Source organism: Apus apus, chromosome 3 (genome assembly GCF_020740795.1).
Source record: "Apus apus isolate bApuApu2 chromosome 3, bApuApu2.pri.cur, whole genome shotgun sequence".
NCBI classification, from domain to species: domain Eukaryota; kingdom Metazoa; phylum Chordata; class Aves; order Apodiformes; family Apodidae; genus Apus; species Apus apus.
The window spans coordinates 85,859,056-85,875,710 of NC_067284.1; the positions used below are offsets into that span (position 1 = coordinate 85,859,056).

Here is a 16,655-nt window from a genome sequence, read left to right on the forward strand (position 1 = left end):
TGGTCTACACTTGAGCACAGCTCTGGCATTTGATGGAGCTGCACAGGGAGCCTGAAGCAATTTTGACATGAATATATGAGTTTTGGTTTGCCTTGAAGAGTGACTCTCTGTGCCTGAAGACACAACTGATAGTCTGCTCCAGCTTGAATAGAAAGTTCCTTACCATGCAATATGGATCAACCAGAAATCCTGAACACTTCCTGTTACAGCCTAATATTAAAAAATCTTAAAAAGAAACAAATAAATCTGCTGTTGAATTTAAAGTGCTACTATAAAATTTTGCTGCAAATTTATTACAATTATATGTGTTATAAAATGGGAAAAAAAAATCTGTGCCACTTTAAACTGGTTTGTATCCATGATAGGTACGTTCTTCCATGAAACTACAAAACATACAAATTCACATATATATAGCATAGTGTGTGTGTGTATGTGTGTTTGTATAGGTATAATACAATAAGAATTTAAAACTATAATAAAGAATTTAATCTGTACAGGAGAAACTGTACATCATCTATTCACTGTTCATACATTTTATATTCCCTCTTTTGCACATTTTTCCCTAATTGCTGCTGTTCCTTACATTCTTTTCAGCTGTATTGTTATTTCAATGCTTGCCTGCTGGCTCAGGCCCGTGAAGCTGCCCACAGTGGAAGTGGAAGTGTGAAAGCTCTGCCTGTGCCATGGTGAGGAGATGCTGAGCTGCCCAACCCTGCTGAGGGGGAGGCAGCTGCACAGGTGTCCTTGGGGAGCTTTACTGCCAAAAAAATTAGGTGCCTATAGATTTTAGCAACCTGTGTAGGTAAGATCTGAGAATCCCTTCCTTTACTACCTCACTGTTAAAGTGACTTAGATATCATATTTCTACCTTCTCCCACTACCACCTTGTCATTTATCTCATTGAAAATTCCTGCTCAAGAGCTTAGACAGCGATGACAAAAGAAGAAGCGATGAAGCAAGTTGCTTGTTAGTGCCAGGTCAGAAGTGTCTTACTTTAACTATGCAGAAGCCCATGCAATGTCTCCCTAGGAAGTCCAACTGTGCCTGGAGCACAAGGTTTCCTGAAGACGGTAATGAAGATGGTAATGCCTCATACAGAGCTGCAATGTCTCTGCATATATATAATATGCAAAAAGGGGGAATAATTAAGAGGGGATGCTAGAACTCAACACTTGGGTTTTCAGATGTATATGTATGTGACATCTCAGCCATAATGGAGCAAGCAGATGAACAGCAATTCTTTTTTATAGTAATTCTTGATGCAGGACCATTGAAAGGTCTCAGTGTAGGTAAGTGGACATGCTGAAGCAGACACTACATAAATGCATGGTAAAGTACAGCCCTCCCTCTGAAGGATTGTCTCATCCAGATGGACAGGGAATACCAGGAAGTCAGAGGTCTGTAGCGACTTGCTCAAAAACATAAAACAAATCTGCAACAAAGCCATATCTCCCAACGCCCAAGTCTACCCTGACACCAAGAAAAAACTATGTAAATTAACCCTATTCAATCTGCCAGCCAGACACACAAAATGTATGTTCTTCATTAAATCTGCTGCAAGCTTACTTGTAATGATGTCCTCCTACATCCCAAACAAGGTGCAGGGCTTGTACCTGCTCTTCAACTCAGCCATCACTTAATTAAAGGGAAGACATAAAACTATCAACCACAACAATTAACTGCAGCAACAAAGAGCATAATGCTCTGGTTTTAATCCCAGGGATCTGGCAAACCACAGCTGCTCACCCCAGAATTCATCCGTATTTAAAACATTATCTGAGAACAGGTGGAAAGAAATACACTTAAAAAACAAATAAATGAAAAGGTAGTTTGGGGCTAGCATTTGTTATTGTTTTCAGATTAAACCATTGCTTTCTCTAACCTCTATACTGCTCGCATCTCTGAAGCAACCACGTATGCTGTGGAGTAAACAATAAATATAAACTGAAGACTGAAGTGCAAGACATCTTAAGAAAGTACCTTTAAAACTTCTGGATACTGCTCTAGGACCTGCAGTGATCAGTGAAATTCCTTTATATGCAGCCCCCAAATGATTTAGAAGATGAAGAAACTGTAATAATGGCTAAGCAGCAAACTTTCAGCACTTAAAATCTTAATCCTAGTCATCTGAGATTGAGCATTTCCCAAGTACCCTGGTTTTTTAGGCTTTTCCTGTAGTAAGTTTCCACCTCGCTGCTGCACAGCTGGAAGCTGAGAAATGTGTACTTCTTACTGTTTACTTTCTGAGCTACTTCACTAAAAGACTGTGAGCCCCACTGTGTAACAGAAGGAGAAAACATTGTTCACATCCTTCCATGTATCAGGGAAGCTCTCTGACATAAGACATCTTGATGGCTGAGTCATCCCATCTGTCCCAGACACCTCTCAGGCCAAAACAAGATGAGATGAAATGAGATGAGATGAAGGAGCCTCACCAAGAAGCAGTCCTTCAAGCAGCCAGAATATCCTCAGCCCCTCATGGAGGACAGGCACTCAGGGTTCTCCATGAGTGCTTCAGGCTTTGTGGGCTTGGCTTGCTGCAAAGACTAGGTGTGCTGAAGACAAAGTGCCGCCTTTGGTTATGAAAGTTCTTCCTCCCGGAAATAAACACAACAGCTCGAGTTTAACCGGGATCAGGGCTTGGCCTTTGATGTCAGGGGCATAATGCCAGGAAAATACTGCACTACTTTTTACTTGGCTATTCAAGGCACTGCAGTAGTCCTGAGTTTGTAAAATAAAAGCTTACTTAGCTTACTCAGAGACTGCCATAAAAGTTAGCTGTGGGCAGAGGAAGAAGATATTAATTAAAAAAACTTGTTAACAGAGGTTAGAACAGAAAACTCCAGAGAAGCAATTGCAGAAAATGTGGACTTCCATTACATGACATGTATGCATTGGAAATAAACCTGGATTTCTTACTGTTGGAGTGAAATCACGTTAAGAGTAATAACATACCACTTAGCACAGGACACAAAATTAAATCAGAACATCCTTTAACAAACCTGGAGAGGAAAGAAAATGCAAGTTTGATTTAACTGACTCATCCCAACATCTGCTAGCGGCCAAGCAGCATGCAAGAACCACAGAAGAGAAAAGAAAAAAAAAAGCTCCCATACCTGTATCTTTGTTTTGGAGACTGTTTTTCAGCTGACTTAAAAACATGTCCAAGATAATACAAAGGAAAGAATAAAAAGTTCCAGTTTGTTGCAAACCATGTTAGAGTGAAGGGTGCATCAAATTTCTTAAAGGTCAGTTTTGCTAGCTGGGTTGAACCCGACCAGGAGGAGCAGACGCCCAGAACCACAGCTACACCCCAGAAAATCTTCTTGAGTTGTGTCACGGAGCATTTCCAGCAACAGCGGTTCACCCTTCCACCACCTTCCGCCCCCGCTTGCATCTGCGCTTCGGCTGGGGCTGGAGACTCCCGGGAGCGCTCATCCCCTGGGGAGAAGGAAACACAAGGCTTACTAAAGAAACCCAGCCTGCACTGTAGTTTTCAGACCCTAGGCCCTTTTGTAGTCACAGGGAGCTCTGCCAGCAGAAAAAAACCCCACCAGATCTTGCCACAAAATGTCCTTTGTTTTTAGATCATTGCAAAGCCTCTGGTTCAATGGAGTCATGACTACATTGCAAATAATAATTATCACCTCCAGATTTGGCACCACTGTCAAATGGAAAGGGAATTACATGTTGCTCTGATGTACGTAGAAGGGCATAACACACCACTTAAAGTGATGCTGTTTGGACACATAAATGAAGGGAAAATATGGCATTGACTTCAATAAAACAGCAAAGGGGATTACAATAACTCTTGGGATTAGTATTGGCTTGGAAAATGCAGAATTGGGCACCTTATGGAATACGGTGTTTCTTAAAGAAGAGAAGGGACAATGTACTTAATCCTGCAGTTAAGCTTGATCACTGTAACATAATTAGCACAATTAATAATGAACTTAGATCACCAAATATTTCAGCAATGCCTTGCAGAACAGCTCTCCAGAGGCTGTAGCCAGATGGCAAAATTTGACCAAAGCACAGGCTACACTGAAGGGCATTTCAGACTAGGCAACCTGAACTTTTTTTTAGCTTGAGTCCTGCACCAAATAAGACTGAACTGGAACTTTGTTCCTGTATAACTGAGCCTAGCATGCTGCTGGAAATTTCTCTCCTAAAAAACTTGCCTCTAAATCCTTAAACATTAATTGTAATAGCCCTGCTACTGTACCACTATTGGCAGATACTGTATCCCGCTTGTGAATGAATGAGCAAAGTGAGGTTAGGTGGTTCAGTTCCTGTGGAAATCAAAATGGTGGCAGACCTCAGGAACAGGCCACTCTCTTCAGGGCTTTTGCCCTATCTGTCTTAAATTCACCCTGTTCGACATCTGCTAAAGCTGCCAGTCACCTGCATGCAGTACTAAAGCAGTGATTTCTGTTAGAGGCCAACTTCACTTTAAGTTGGTCCTTTCATTTGAAGGATGCGATAGCAATTCATGTTACAAGTTCAATATAGGAACAGACAACTTCAAAAGTGTCCAGATGTCATTGCATGCATTGAAAGGTGGAAAGATAAATTGCAGATAATATACAGGAAAGATAAAATACAGACAGAACAATGAGAGACTGCATTATTGCCAAACATTTATATATGCTGAAGGCAGACTAAGAGAGATCCACACACAAAACACCATTCCTTATCCTCGTAAGAATCAGTATTTGGAATGGAAAATCTCTTAAAACCTCTTATTTCACATTAACCTAAATTGTATTTACATGAGCTAATACGTTATTAAGAGAAAAGTTTATTCCAATAGAGAAAACAATTTAATTATTTCTTTACAGATAAGAAATGAATGGTCTGAGCTAAGAGTACCATTAATTTGCCTAGTCAAGCTGTATTTTGTAATAGGAAAAACTGTGGGCTCTGAAATCTTGAAAACTAAAGAGCATGTAGACCAGTAAAGGTATAAACACATAGGTTTTTTGAGCAGCTTTAAGGGAGATGAGGACATTGCTGATCTCTCCACTTATTTCAGTTTTCAATAGAAGACTATGTGGGCAGCTTCCCACATAACAGGAGATGCAGCAGCAGGCCAACGAGTTACCCAAAGTTAATATGGCTTTGTATTAAACAGATATTGAAAGGTTAGGATCTACCTGCTAAATGTTAGAAGAAGCTAGAATGGAAAAAAGGCTGCTTGTGAACCCTTAGCTCATTCAAAATAATTTTAACATATCTTCTTTGCAATATACTGTTCGTAACTAACGCTTCTTGCCTCACTCTCTGCACAGACCCATCAGCGATCAGTTTACTAAACAATGATAGATTAAATTTTTTACCTTCACCACACCATGGGCAGATAGATGCCAGTGATCTCTTTGCTGTCCACCACACAAGTTCCACAGTGATTACTGAATTTTTCATTTCCTCTCAAGCTTTTATACTGGGCATTGTTGCTCTAACACCAAACACTTCACACATCCTAATGAAATCCAACATCCTTCCCATGGACTGAGGGGAGAGCTGGGCACAGAAAAAAATAGTGCAGGCAGCTGGGGTGCCAAACAAGAGCTTAGGAGGGGTTAGTGCCACTGGCAATGCAGGGAAGAGCCTCCCTCCACTCACAGTTTGCATCTCTGAAACTACCTGGAGAGCTAGGCAAAAATGTTCCTCTTTTTAGAATATAACTAGCAGGGTACCTGCCATCTCCAGCTTCTCTGCAGTTTTTCCCCTGGGAAGCAGGAAACCAGGGTTTAAACCCCTCCTGCTGAACATACTTAACACTAGGGAACATGCCTTAAGCCACTAGGGTGTATGGTATCCCAAGACAAGTAAGTGCTCTTTATCACAACATTGAAGCCATGCTATGCCTTCTAAAATAAAAACTGGTCACCGAGACAGCAAGATAACATCTGGCCCTCTGGCCCAGGAGTTTTGGCAGTCACTGAAACATGGGAAAATCACAACTATACCAATCTGATCCACCAGACACTCAACATAAAATAATGCAGTGCTTAGTGGAAATGCCGCAAGAGACACTGGTGAGGATCTTCTCCACACCGTGGGCTGAAGCCACCCACCCTGCTCCCACTGCACTGTGCACAGACGCATGAGTCAGCAGCGCATTTGGACAGCTTGCACGCGCGTCACTGCCTTTCAGCTCTATTCCATGGTAAATACTCCCTGCAAAATAAAGCTAAACTTGTTGATGTTTTCTCTGCTCCCTAGGTAACGTGACTTGTCCAGGTACATTTAATTTTGTGTTAAATACACCAACAGAACATACACTTTCAGCAAAATACAATACTACATGTATCACTTCTAAAGTGATCTTGCAGCTCAAGGCTTACACATCTAGGGGTGCTCATTCTTTGGATGCGTTTACATGCTGGATGGAGTAAAAGCTTATTCTAGGCAGGATGGGTTTCAAAATGGTGGCCCCCATATTTTGGGATAAAAATCACTGAACCACTGATTAGCAGTTACAAGCTGAGACTGTGCTGCCAGAGGGCTAGATGTCAAATGGGCACTACCTTTCCAAGTGGATGTGGCACTGTCCTGGAGGATGCTTGGGACTTAATCTGTCTCAAGCCAGATAGCAGATGCTATAGATGATATGCACCCATGTGGTCCCATCCTCCCATTTACTGTGTTGGGCACTTGCGTGCCAGCTGGCATAACACCCAGGGCTGTACCTTTCCCTGCCTGGTCCCTACATCCCCATGGGGACAGGTTTTGTCACCCAAGTCACAGATGCACAGATGGGGTAATATCAAAACCTGCACATGGATGAGAAGCTCCACTCTTCCTTTCTAATACTGCTCAAGGCCAGCTGGCAATGGAATGCACATTAATTTAAAGATAGCAAAATGGCTTTTCAGAATGGATGAGGCAGGACACATAAGAATTTTATTTCTGGACATTCTCCTCCAGACTTCTAATGGATTTCTTCCTTTACTCCTTCCAGCAGAGTGCTCTGTATGCTACTGTATCACCCAAAGGAGTAAAACAGGATGCTGAGATTGAGGGAAAATGCCTATCTTGCTTTTACTAAATTTGGATTTTCATTCTCCCTTTTGTTTATTAATTTTTCTGTTTCATAAATCCCAACTGGAACCACTCCTCTCCCCTCCCTTTAAGCCAGCCTCTCTTCCACGGCATTCAGAGGCAATGGAAGGAAATCACCTCCACTGTTACTGCATCCCCAACCCCAGGCAAAAGTCATCCTTCTGTTTCCTCCATTACGGGTGAAACCCCTGTCAATTGACTTCAGATACCTGTGGTAGAGACATCTAAACTCGAGCTGTTCACTCCACGCCCCCAGCTGAGGCCATGGAGAGAAACAGTGACTTGGAGGCACTACACACCCCATATAAGGTAGATGTTTTAGATCGTATGTGTGGCAGTGCTCCCCTCCACCTTGCTTAAGCCATAAGCATCAGTGGAGGTTGTCATGGCTGCATCCAGCTTCCCCTGACTTTGGGGGATGGATGGCAACATGGTAGACAAAGGGCACCTGGAAGAGTAACCCAGACGTCTTGCTGGTATGCAAATATGACTGAAAGTCAATCATCCTATAAACAGTGGACAGCCCAGGGCCCATTGAACTCACCTGAAATGACAGTAGGCTGCACACCAGGATCTCCCCTTGGATAGGGATGCCACTCAAGGTTACCCCTTGAGGTTGAGAAACTCCTTAGTGCAATGGATTCTTGGTAAGTGATTAATAGCATGCTAACCTTTGAAATCTTAGCTAAGTGTTTTAAAGGATTGATTGCACATATACAATCCTTTAGACATAAACCATTGACCAAATCTGGGACTACCACTGGATCCAGTCACACCTAGACTCCCCTCTGAGGAGTTTAGGAAGCAAAGAGGTCTATTCTGAACCTTGTGACTCAACAGGAGGGCCTCCCTGACAGTTTTGTCTAACCCTGCCCTTTATTCAGTAAATAATCAAGTGTACCGTGCCATCAAAACCTGTTAAACCACTATTGCATTTACTGTTTAACTTTGTTAACTCAGTGTTTCATACCAATACATATATAATTGTTTTTCTTTTACGAGTAAAATGCATCTCTCACTCCATCCATGACAACATGTCCTTTCTTACTGACTACAGATGCTTGCACTGCTTTGGAGAAAAATCCACTCCAGCAGAGATAACACCTGTCCAGACCACTTCAAAAGCACTTTAAGGCTTAGGACTCCTGTGCACAGCTAGACAGTTGAAGGCTTACTTACCACAGGACCATGATGCACCTCACTGTATAAGTTAAAATTTTGATGCTGATAAAAAACAAGAGTGGCATTCAACTTCTCAGTTTTAGACATCTGCTGTGCAGATTCGTATATCGGAGACAGTCATTTACACTTTCTGCATAGTTAGTAGACAGAAAAAAGGCATTTCCATAGCACAATTCATCTCCTTCTAAAGTAGACGATTAAAACAAGCCAGATGAATCACCCTCTCCTAGTGCTTGTTTCTCTCCACCAGCTCTAAACAGTCTGGGGAGACAAGCTCAGAAGTAGGTGTCTTTAGTGTAGGTGTCTGAAGCTGAGTAAGCCCCATCTCTCCAACGTTGCTGTCAGGAACACAGAGTAAAGCCACCACAGATAGCACTGGTAGGCTCTGAGATGGGCCCCACCACAAAAACACATTTAGCTGCCACCAATGAACTGCTTTAGCTATTGCCATCTCATCAGCAAACCAGTGATAGAAGTATTACAAAAGTGCTGGGTGCCCTTGCTGACCCTTCAGAGTGAGGAAGCGACCTTCACAGACTGAAGTCCTGCCTAGTAGGGACTGAAACATGTGCCTAGTGATAATGCACAATACGCCAGCTTCCCCAGGCTATGAACGTGCTTCACCATAAGCTTATTCTTAAGCAGCTCTTTAAATAAGGCTTCTAGAAAAAAAAATTCTGACAAAAGGAAGAATCCTCACAGGTCTCTGTGACAATTACAAATGAGCCATCCTCAAGGCATTTCCATTTTGTCAGCCTCTAAAATGTTTTGTAGCTGCTTGGGCACTGTTCTGAACAAGTTTGTGAAGCTTGCAAAAATACGACATGCTTATCATAAACAGGGGAGAAGGAGCTAAGGGAAGTCCTGTAAAATGGCACCTGACCCATCACATGCAGAGGGATCAGAGCTGGGCACTGAACAAGGTATATTTTCACAACCTTCCATGCTGTATTACCAACATACCTAAGAACACACATGATGTCTTTTGGGAGGTGATTTATCTGGACACACAATACTATTTGCCTTAGTATCAGACTCCCAAACTCCTTGTAGTGTTTTTATCCCATTCCTGTCTACCACACTAGCTATGTATTATTTAGTTGTCCTGGATTTTTGAGCTAAGCTGTCAAAAGACAGTTGAGGCATCACCCTGTGAAGAGAAGATGAAATGCCAAATCCACAAAGTGATTTACGTCTCTAATTGTCACTGTAGTTGGTATTTATTCAGAATATACCTGTTGCCTAGGCATTTTCTTCACAGTTGGTCAGGTTAAAGAGTGAGGTCTTAGGGACAAATTGTGTCATGGCAGATTATCAGTACCTAAGTGCAGTTTTCTCATGCCATTGTCATTAATGACCTCTCCTTTCATAGGTCATCCTCATGGCTGGTTTTAAGGAGCTGTTAATATTTCACTTCAGAAGCCAGTTATCTCCTTGTATCAGCCCTTCCAAAGGCCTTTGTGTCTGCTGCACAGAACAGTAATGAGAGTATGTACAGCCTAGCGTGTGCATCAAGGGACATTCCCTCCTCCAAATTAGCTTTAGCTTTGCCAAGCTGCTTGCACTAGCTGTGTCCTCCTCCCAACCCCAGCAGCCAACCCCTCACATGCCAAATAATCTGTTCCTGGGCATGCCTAAGTGCCACAAAACATCAGCATTTGTGCTTCTCTTAGACCCCCAACCCTGTCAGGATTCAAAGACACATTTGAGAGTTTTCATCTGTCATTTAAGATTAATCTCTAAGAGATATTTCCATTCTGTATTTGAAGCAGTCATTGGAACAAGTCCTAGAATCTCACTTTTTCTCCTCTAGTTACATTACCTCTTCACTTCATACTTTCCTGATAAATAAGTATGTCTTCTACTCTGAGAACTGGATTTGCTGATACCTGGGTTCCCCTGGCCTTGGAGGGTCTGTGGATTTGGGCACCCTTTGGGGCAGATGGGATCCCTGCTCCTTCTATCACAGGGGGTGGGAGGCTGCTCTATGCAGTGAGCTACTGAAGAGGAGCACACACTCCACCTCCACTTTTTGAAGGTAAGGGTTCAGCCACTCAGCTGCCACCTCAACTCTACCACAGAGTGCTAAGTGCTAGAGCAACAGTGAGGAATGGGCATCCTGGCACAGTGTAAAGCTCAGGACTCTGCTTGATGCTTCCTACTGGGCGAGCCTAGACCATTCATCTGGCAGCCTCACTGGTGTCCTCTGACAGGGGTCAACAGGCACCTTGACAAAGGAGACAGAGTTTTCCTTTCTAGTTTTTTAAGAGGCTTGTAACAAAAATCCCACTCCAAGGGGCCTTACAGAAAAAAAGCATGCTGGAATGGATAAAAGGCTCAATATAAAATAGGAAACCAGTGAGGAGTAAATACAGCAACAGGGGAAGTAGCTGAAGCTCTGCAGAGGTCTGCTGTAGGACCTGCACTCTTCACCATAAGCACAGGTAACATGAACAAGGGGATGAGTCTGGTGACAAAGTTCCTAAATTACATTAAATTAGGCAGGTCAGTGGGATAAGGGCCAGCTGCAAGGGATGACAGGCTACCTGACTGGGTGGACTTCTCCACACAGGTGGAGAAGTGTGCTGATAAATAGGTGTAGGTGAGAGTAAACAATCCACATGCTGCACACGCAGTGATGGGCTCTGGCCATTGCCACCAGGGATCCTGAGACCTTCACAGGCTGCTCCACAAAAAAGAGCAACGCAGTGTGCAGGAACAGTCAAAATAGCAAAATAACTGCCAAAAATTACTAGGAACAAAGCGGAAAAACAGAGAAAAATGTCATTTCTACATCTGGGGAAACTGCAGCTGTTAGCACACTCACACTGCAAGAGATGCATCTGAGGCTAGAAAATACACCTTCCTGATCAGTTCCACTGAGCTGGAGAAAGAACCAGATGGACCTTTGGTCAGGCCTCATATGGCAACTGTTCCTGTGCTTTCTGAGGAATTTGCTCTTGGGTTCCTATGGGGAAACTGAGAATATTCGTGGGTGGCTGGTGGGTGGGACTGCAACACTTAGTGCTGCAATGACTTTGGGTTTGCAGACATCTGCCCAGCTTTCCAATCATGCTCAGTGCTGAAGGTTTAACAAACCAGTATTATATTTTTAATGAATAGCAATTAATGTATTGTAACGGAAAAACTACAAAACCTCATAAACCTTTATTAAATCAGTTTTTAAATGAGAATATTTGGTCAAAATGACATCGCATGTATGGATTTTTAGACACTATTTGGGAAACTGAAAGTTTAAAGCACTTTCTTTAAATACTTTGCTTCTACAGTAACAGATAAAAATAATTTTACTTTGTCTGATCATGGAATGGCATGACTAAATAAAGAATAAATCAATACAGCAGATAGTTTAAAAATACACAGTAGAGGTTATTTTAAAAAACAGAGAGTATTAACCTATTAGGTCAGAAGGTCTGAATGTGCTTGAGGCTACAGAATAAGTGATGTAGGTATTTGGAAATAGGGAAAATTGTATGAACACAGATTCAAAGAAAGATGAATGCAGTCTGAGTTCAGATCCTCTTGCTATTGGAATTCACAATATAAATTAACTAATTATAAAAAATGAAAGATTTATAATACATGCTGGATATTCAAATTTATCTAATAATCTTACTTTAATTTCAACAGGATAGGAAAGAGGTCTAATTGGCTCACAGGCAATCAAGAAGATTCACCTGTCCTCTTGTCTGTGGAAATCTGTCCCATATCACTGATACCACCAGATGATCCATACCACTCAACTTGCACTAAAAAGGCCTAAGTTTCTTGTGAAAGATATTCCCAAATCCTAAAATATTACTCACAGATACAGTATCTTCCATCACTAACACGTAACATGTATCAATTCCTGTTTTATCCTGTGCTAAATATTATACTTGAACTTACTAAGCATTGGAATTAAATAACCTGCACATATTTGCTGAAGATACATGCAATTCTTCTTCTTAGCACATATATGCCTTTCTTCCTCTGCCAAATACTCAAGCAAGGCTTCCTGCAAAATATATATTCTAATTCCTGTTAGTGATACAGAGAGAACTGAAAAACTCTGAACTCCATACTGCAGCAATTTAGCCTTTAATTTCTCTACAGAAGCCACTGCTTAGAAATTCTATTAAAAGTGCTGCATTTGAATGGGCCTCGTTAAAATATTTCATTTCACTTGGAATTTTGTATAGTGGTGAGTTCCCCTGAATACTGTCCTTTTTTTTATTAATCAGAATGTATGACTGAAGTCCAGAGTGAAAATGGAAGATATTGAGTGCTTATTACAGTACCAATAGTGTGGTACTGGAAAGTGAGAACCATAAAGGCATGTAAAGAATAACCCTTATTATGACATACATATTCTTGGTAGAATAGGAGATATTTTTTCCATTATTCTGCATTCTACTATTGAATAAAAAATGGACTGAAGCTTACAGTGAGTTACCTTGCAAGGTCACTGGGACATTTGCCATTTACTTTGAGGAGACCTGCATCTCTGTGGAAGCAGAACTTCCATTAGAACAAAAATAAGCTATGACCAAAATTGTATTCTGGGCAAATTTTGAGGAGAGTCTGTGCAAATTTCACCCTGAACAAAGGTTTGAGAGATGACTGCCTCTTCCAGTGAAAAAAAAACAAAAAAACAGACTGGATCCTCTGCAGGAAACTACTGTATTAATTAGCCAGGCATTTAAGTGCCAAGTGCCTTTCTTGAGTAATGGTTTTATCTCCAAGGGAATTCAACTACACATATAAATAGCACATTTATATCAGTACATATGTACAGGTATTTTTACTAAGAGGTGAGTGAACACATACTAACTGTAGAAACTATGCTGGCTGCATTTTATCACAAGCAAGGCAATGTTCTTCCTCTTTTATGGAGCCTTCCAAAATTCAGAGCTGCTTGGCTCTCAAGCCAAGCTTTATACAGAAGACGATGCTATAGCCCATTGTTTTCTTGCATACTTAATTTTAACTCCAAATGACTGTTCTCTTAGAAATCAAAGGGTTAACATTCCATTGAAGCTCAAACAAAATGGCTTTTTAGGTCCTAAATTAAGAATAAGATAGTGGGAGCATTTGTTCTCTGACAATCAATAACCAATGCTCAAAGTGGTTGGAGTAACGCATATATATGCAGAGAAGTCTCCATGTGATTTGTTGCTTAAGGATCTACCAGAAGAAAGAAGATGTCTCCTTAACTCTCACCAGCATGCTCAGCATGAGCTAGGTCTCATCTGCTAACAAAGCTAGGTTTGGCTAGACCCATGTTGGCATCAAGGCACTCAGCATAACTCCAAGCAAACATACATGATGTGCAAAAATTCTAGTTTCTATTTGCTCTCTTGATACTTGTCTTTTCCTTTTTTCAGTAAGAAAGGCTTTTGCAACTCACTATTCTTCACTTGTTTCAATCAGCTACAGGAGACAGACTCATGCCTTCTTCAGCCATAAAAACTGTATTTATTAGACTTACACCAGGGAATTGGAGGTGATTGTGGAACAGCCATTTCTAGACCATGCTTCCTCCTTTCTGTGTTCTCCATGACTGAATTACAAAGCTTATGGGGCTCATGTTTTTGTTTTTTTTGGGGGGTTGGGTTTTTTTTGGTTGGTTGGGGGGTTTTTGTTGCTGTTTTGTTGTTGTTGTTTCGGTCTTGTTTTGTTTGTTTATTTTGTTTGTTGTTGGGGTTTTTTGTTTGTTTGAGTTTGTTTTATTTTGGTTTTTGTTTTTTTTTTGGTTGATTTGAGGAGGGTTATGGCCATAGACATTCTGGGCAAAACGTATACCTGTTATTTCAAATAAAGTCAACGTATAACTTTTGCATAATGACAGGGCACTATGGCAGATGCCATGGTCAAATTCATCCCTCAAGTTGGACTCACAAACTTCCAGGTTAGGTTCTTCTGCATTATGTTCAGGTAGAATAGATTCAAGTTCCTGGACTGGGGCAGTTAACACTGGAGGTGGTATCTGGCTTCCCCAATATATACTGCCAAGACATTTGGTGGGTGGCTCTGCCTAAAACCAAGCCATCTCTGCCCTGCTAAAAACACCTTGCTTCCTGATGCCTTTGATCTTATGCTGCAGTGGCTGTCAGCAAACTCAGTGAAAATTAAAAAGTAAATCTACTGCTTTATTGGCCAAATTCCTGCTTCCGCAGGATGCTATCCAGGTCTGCAGTGGCATCTCAGGGTTTATAACTAACAAAGATTAAGCGGGCTGTGGACTAAAGGTTGGTGATGGTATTCCAGCCAAGTGGAGGGAGATGCTTCGTGTACAAGTGAGCACTGAGTATAACGCGCTAGGAAAGCTACAACACAAACAACACTACACATGAAGCTTGTAAGTGGGAAATTGCTGGGGAGTACAATGTCGAGCTATTATAGACTTCTATGTTCAAGTACTAGTTTTTCCGGAACTCTGGCTCTCCTACAGAACTGCTTGTATGCCACAAATCCTCCTGTCTACAGCTGTCAGCCATTAGGAAAGAGGGACAAAATTTCCAGCAGCCAAGAGGGCAAACTGCTTCCTGGGGTGCAGCAAACACAGCACAACCAGCAGGTCAAAAGAGGTGATTATCCTGCTGCATTCAGCATTGGTGCAGCCTTACCTTGAGTACTGTGAGCATTTCTGGGTCCCACAGTTTAAGGAGAATGGGAAGGTCCTTGAGAGTGTCCAGGACGGGGCAACAAAGCTGGTGGAAAAGCTGGAAGAAATGTCCTATGAGGAGCACCTAAGGACTTTGCGCTTGTGTAGTTTGGAGAAATGGAGGCTGAGGGGTGCTCTCTACAGCTTCCTGAGATGGGGAAGTCATGAGGGAGCTGCTGAGGTCTTCTTCCTGGTATCTAGGGGCAGGAGGCATGGATATGGTTCAAAGTTGCACCAGAGGATGTTTAAACTGGACATTAGGAAGCATTTATTTACCGAGAAGGTGGTCAAACACTGAAACAGGCTTCCTGGAGAGGTGGTCCACACCCCAAGCCCATCAGTGTTTAAGAGGCATTTGAACAATGCCCTTCATAACACACTTTAACTTTTGGTCAGCTCTGAAGTGGTCAGGCAGTCAGACTGGTCCCATTCAACTAAAATAGCCTATGATCTACAAAAGTTATAAAATTAAAACAGGAGACAATGAATGACACATTCTGGTGACTTAATATATATTTTTTATGAGTTCTTGTTCCAGCTTCTCCTAGGAGAAAGCTATAATTAAATAGATGGATTAATAATCTACTTATTTTTTGAGAGCAAATGCCTAAATTGGTTCAAGATTACTAGAAGATGCCCCTTGCTTGATTTAGGGTTAAGTGGGTAAAATGTAATGGCATATGATATACAGAAGGTCTGAGAAGATGATCCAATGGTTGCTGTTATTTTTAAGTTCCGTCACTTTAAATGAAACTATTGCTTGCCCATAGTGTGTACAATTTAATCATTTCAGCCACCAAAGTAAGGAGGCTGGGATAAATCTTTAATAACTTATCTTTCTGCTTCATGATGCATTAAAGCTCCTGCTCTGGCATTAGTTTAGTAACATCAAAATGGTCTCATTTCATTTTTCTATCATTTAGGGAGAGGACATACAGTGCAGATGTAATGAGTCACCTCCAAACCTATGGCTTATGAGTCTGCACAGGTAAGATGGTATATGAAATAATCAGTGGGACATGATCAAAGATGAGTTGGTGAGAATCCCCAGTGAGTAAGCCTAGCATAGCTAAGATCAGCTCACTTTCAGACTTTAAAGCCTAAGACAGCACGGTGCCATTTGGGAAGACAGCCAGGTGTTATGCAAAAAGAAACTCCTCCCGCCTTTTGGAACAGGATCTTGGATATCAGCTCAAATATGCGGTGTGTTAACTGAAAATATTGTAAGAAATAGGAAAATTGGGCAAAAGTTGAACTGGAGCAAAGCCAGAGTGTAATTACTGCCTATGTGCACTTGACACACACTCACACAGTAAACATGGAAGAGGGTACAGCTTTTCCAGTGGGGAGTAAGTCATACTGACTGTGCCTTGCAATAACAGAGTGGCTGCTGGCAGGTACCACAGAGAATCAGACACCCAGCAAATTTACACCCCCATTCATTCTGTTACCTGCCCACAAACTTGTTACCATTCAGCCCTTGATCATTCATTCCGTCCCAGCTCTGGTCAGGAGTGAGTGAAAGCCACTACCACAGCAATGGCACAAGCACAAGGTGTGTTTGATGGTCTCAGCCCTGATCATTAACAGTAACATCCAAGACCTTCTCCTGTGTGGGAAGACAGGCCAATCAGATGTGAACATTTTTGCATATTACTCTTGGCAGAAGCCAGCATGCATTCCTTGTGAAGGCCACTTCAGTGGGGAAGCACACACAAACCCACAGCTCTGGCTCAGC

At 41.8% G+C, this 16,655-nt stretch overlaps 1 protein-coding gene across 2 annotated transcripts in view; it reads right to left on the bottom strand.

Moving 5' to 3' along the window:
- The window catches only part of SLC35F3 (solute carrier family 35 member F3), a 69,286-nt gene that overhangs the window by 47,280 nt on the left and 5,351 nt on the right, over positions 1-16,655 (bottom strand). For both annotated transcript variants that reach the window (XM_051614225.1, XM_051614224.1), the window contains exon 2: positions 3,117-3,441. In XM_051614225.1, coding sequence (XP_051470185.1) covers positions 3,117-3,397 — 281 coding nt within the window. In that variant the 5' untranslated portion in view covers positions 3,398-3,441. The remainder of the gene's footprint in view (positions 1-3,116; positions 3,442-16,655) is intronic.